The sequence below is a fragment of the Phacochoerus africanus genome, chromosome X (assembly GCF_016906955.1).
Source record: "Phacochoerus africanus isolate WHEZ1 chromosome X, ROS_Pafr_v1, whole genome shotgun sequence".
Taxonomy (NCBI): domain Eukaryota; kingdom Metazoa; phylum Chordata; class Mammalia; order Artiodactyla; family Suidae; genus Phacochoerus; species Phacochoerus africanus.
In genome coordinates this window covers 63159452-63162151 of record NC_062560.1, presented here as the reverse complement: position 1 = coordinate 63162151, position 2700 = coordinate 63159452, and the positions used below count along the sequence as shown (strand labels likewise).

The window sequence follows — 2700 nt, the reverse complement described above, 5'->3', positions numbered from 1 at the left end:
TTCCCCTTGGCTCCCTCTTCATACACACCCAGGCGATCCAAGAGGCTGAGGGCTCACACCCCCCGCCCCCCAACCCCAAGCCTCCCGCTCCCGCCCCCTCCCACCGCCCGCGGCCCCGCAGCCCCGCAGCAGCCACAGGGGGAACCAAAGAGACAGAAGCCTTCCCAGCTGCCCGGACCACAGACGCCAACACCCCCCGCCCCCCACCACACGCCGCCCGCCCGCGCCCCGCACGCTAGCCCGACCGAGCGGCGGGGAAGCGGCAGGGCGGCAGCAGCAGCAGCAGGCTGCAGGCTGCGGCGACTCGCACCGGTGCGCTCCTGGCAGCGCTCGCCATCGCAGGTGATTGGGACTCCCCAGATCGGCTCGCCCGGGATCCCTCTCCCCAGCTCGCGCTCGCGCCCCCAGCCCGGGTTCCGGGGCCCACCCACCCTCCTGCTCTCCTGCTCTCCTGCTCTCCTGCCCTCCTGCCCTCCTGCCCTCTCCCGCCTCTCTGCCCCCCCCCCAGCTCGCGGGAAGAGGAGGTCGCGGCAGCGGCCCGGCGGCACCGGCGACCGTGGCGACAGCGGCGAGAGTGGCGGCAGCGGTGGCAGCGGCGGCTGCGGGCGGCGGAGGCTGCGGCGGCGACCGTGGCAGAGGCGGTGGCGGAGGCCTCTGTGGCGGAGGCGGAAGCAGAGGTGGAGGCTGAGGTGGAGGCCGAGGCCTCAGTAGTGGAGGCAGTGGCGGAGGCCACCCTGGGGGAGGCGGCGGCAGCCCTGGCGGAGGAGGAGGCGAAGGCCGCCCTGGCGGCAGCGGCCGTAGCGGTGGCGGAGGCCAGCGCGGCCGAAGCCGCTGCCGCCGCCGCCGCAGCAGCAGAGGCTGCGGCGCCCCCCTTGGGGGAGGCCGATGCGGATGCGGATGCCGAGGTGGCGGCAGCGGTAGCGGCGGCGGCGGCGGCGGCGGCGGCGGCTGCCGCCGCGGATGCAGATGCGGATGTGGAGACGGGCGGGGGCTCCGAGGGAAACCCGGACTTTCCTATGGCCTCGCTCTATGTGGGCGACCTGCACCCTGAGGTGACGGAGGCAATGCTGTATGAGAAGTTCAGCCCGGCCGGGCCCATCCTCTCCATCCGCATCTGCAGGGACAAGATCACCCGCCGCTCGTTGGGCTATGCATATGTCAACTACCAGCAACCGGTGGACGCCAAGCGGGCCCTGGAGACCCTGAACTTTGATGTCATTAAGGGCAGGCCAGTGCGCATCATGTGGTCCCAGCGGGACCCCTCGCTCCGCAAGAGCGGGGTGGGCAACGTCTTCATCAAGAACCTGGGCAAGACCATCGACAACAAGGCTCTGTACAACATCTTCTCGGCGTTCGGCAACATCCTCTCCTGCAAAGTGGCCTGCGACGAAAAGGGGCCCAAGGGCTACGGGTTCGTGCACTTCCAGAAGCAGGAGTCCGCCGAGCGCGCCATCGACGCGATGAATGGCATGTTCCTGAACTACCGCAAAATTTTCGTTGGGAGATTCAAGTCGCATAAAGAACGAGAGGCCGAAAGGGGAGCCTGGGCCAGACAGTCCACCAGTGCTGACGTCAAGGATTTCGAGGAAGACACCGACGAGGAGGCCACCTTGCGATGAAGACATCCCAGGAGCGAGCCAGCCAGCAGAGCCAAGCCTTGGCTCCCACCCGGTTTACAACCCCCCTTTGCCTCCCCCACCCCCAACCCACCAGCAGTATATTGTATTGGGAGTGCAGGTCTCTCGCTCTCTCGCTCTCGCTATCTCGCTCTCTGTCCGTCTCTCTCTCTCCCCCTTCCACCTTGCCTCCCTCCATCTCTCCCTCCCTCCCTCTCTGTCTCTCTCCCCTGCCCTCTCGTGCCCCCTCCCCCTTCCCCCACACCACCTTGGATCTTGTGAATAACCTTGCTAATCTGTGCCACTTGATAGGTTAAAGCCTGCCTCTTCTCCTTGTGGTTTGGTTTAAAAAGCACTTTCTCTCTTTGTTTATTGCACAGGTGATACAATTTCATGGTAGGAACATCAGGAAGGAGAAGGAAGTCAGATGAGGGAAAACCAAGAGAGCAATTGCTCCCCATGACCCTACTACCCAGAGACAACCACTTTTACCTTTTGGTGTGCTCTTTATCCAGGCTCTCTTTTCTCCCTCTCTCTCCTGCCCTTCCTCACCTCCCCCCCCCCTTCACCTTCCCCTTTAACACACTGTTATAGAATGGTTCATGTATGTGGTGTTTCTTAACCTGCTTTTTCAAAAACAAAAACCAAACAAAAATCACCCACTGAACTCCTTTCCATGTTATTCAACAGGCTTCAGAAACATAATCTCGGTGCCTGCAGAGGTATCAATGGACCCTATCGTTTCTGTAATCATTCCCGCATTGTTGGACATTCAGGTGGTGCCTAGTTCTTTTCCGTGTTTAAACCCAGCTGTGTATACTCTGATGAGGAATTCTTCCTTGTCAAGCCAAATCTTCGCTAGCATACCGGATGATCTTAATTGTGGACTTGCAGGATCCACATGTGGACATTTTAAAGACCTTTCCTGTGTGTTGCCAAATGGCCCCTTCATAAGCTTGTACTGATTTGCATTCATGCCAGCCAGCTCAGCTAGTAAAAAGAGTATGCCCATTTTCCCTGCATAGTCTCCTGGTCACTGGCACTGACGTGTGTGTGTGTGTGTGTGTGTGTGTGTGTGTGTGTG

General features: G+C 61.5%; 1 protein-coding gene across 1 annotated transcript; it reads left to right on the top strand.

The window, feature by feature from the left end:
* Positions 1-887: 887 nt before the first annotated feature.
* Positions 888-1781, top strand: LOC125118317 (polyadenylate-binding protein 1-like 2). The gene has a single exon (XM_047764622.1). It carries the CDS (start codon positions 1017-1019, stop codon positions 1617-1619), a length of 603 nt encoding a protein of 200 aa, XP_047620578.1. The 5' UTR covers positions 888-1016; the 3' UTR covers positions 1620-1781.
* Positions 1782-2700: the final 919 nt, after the last annotated feature.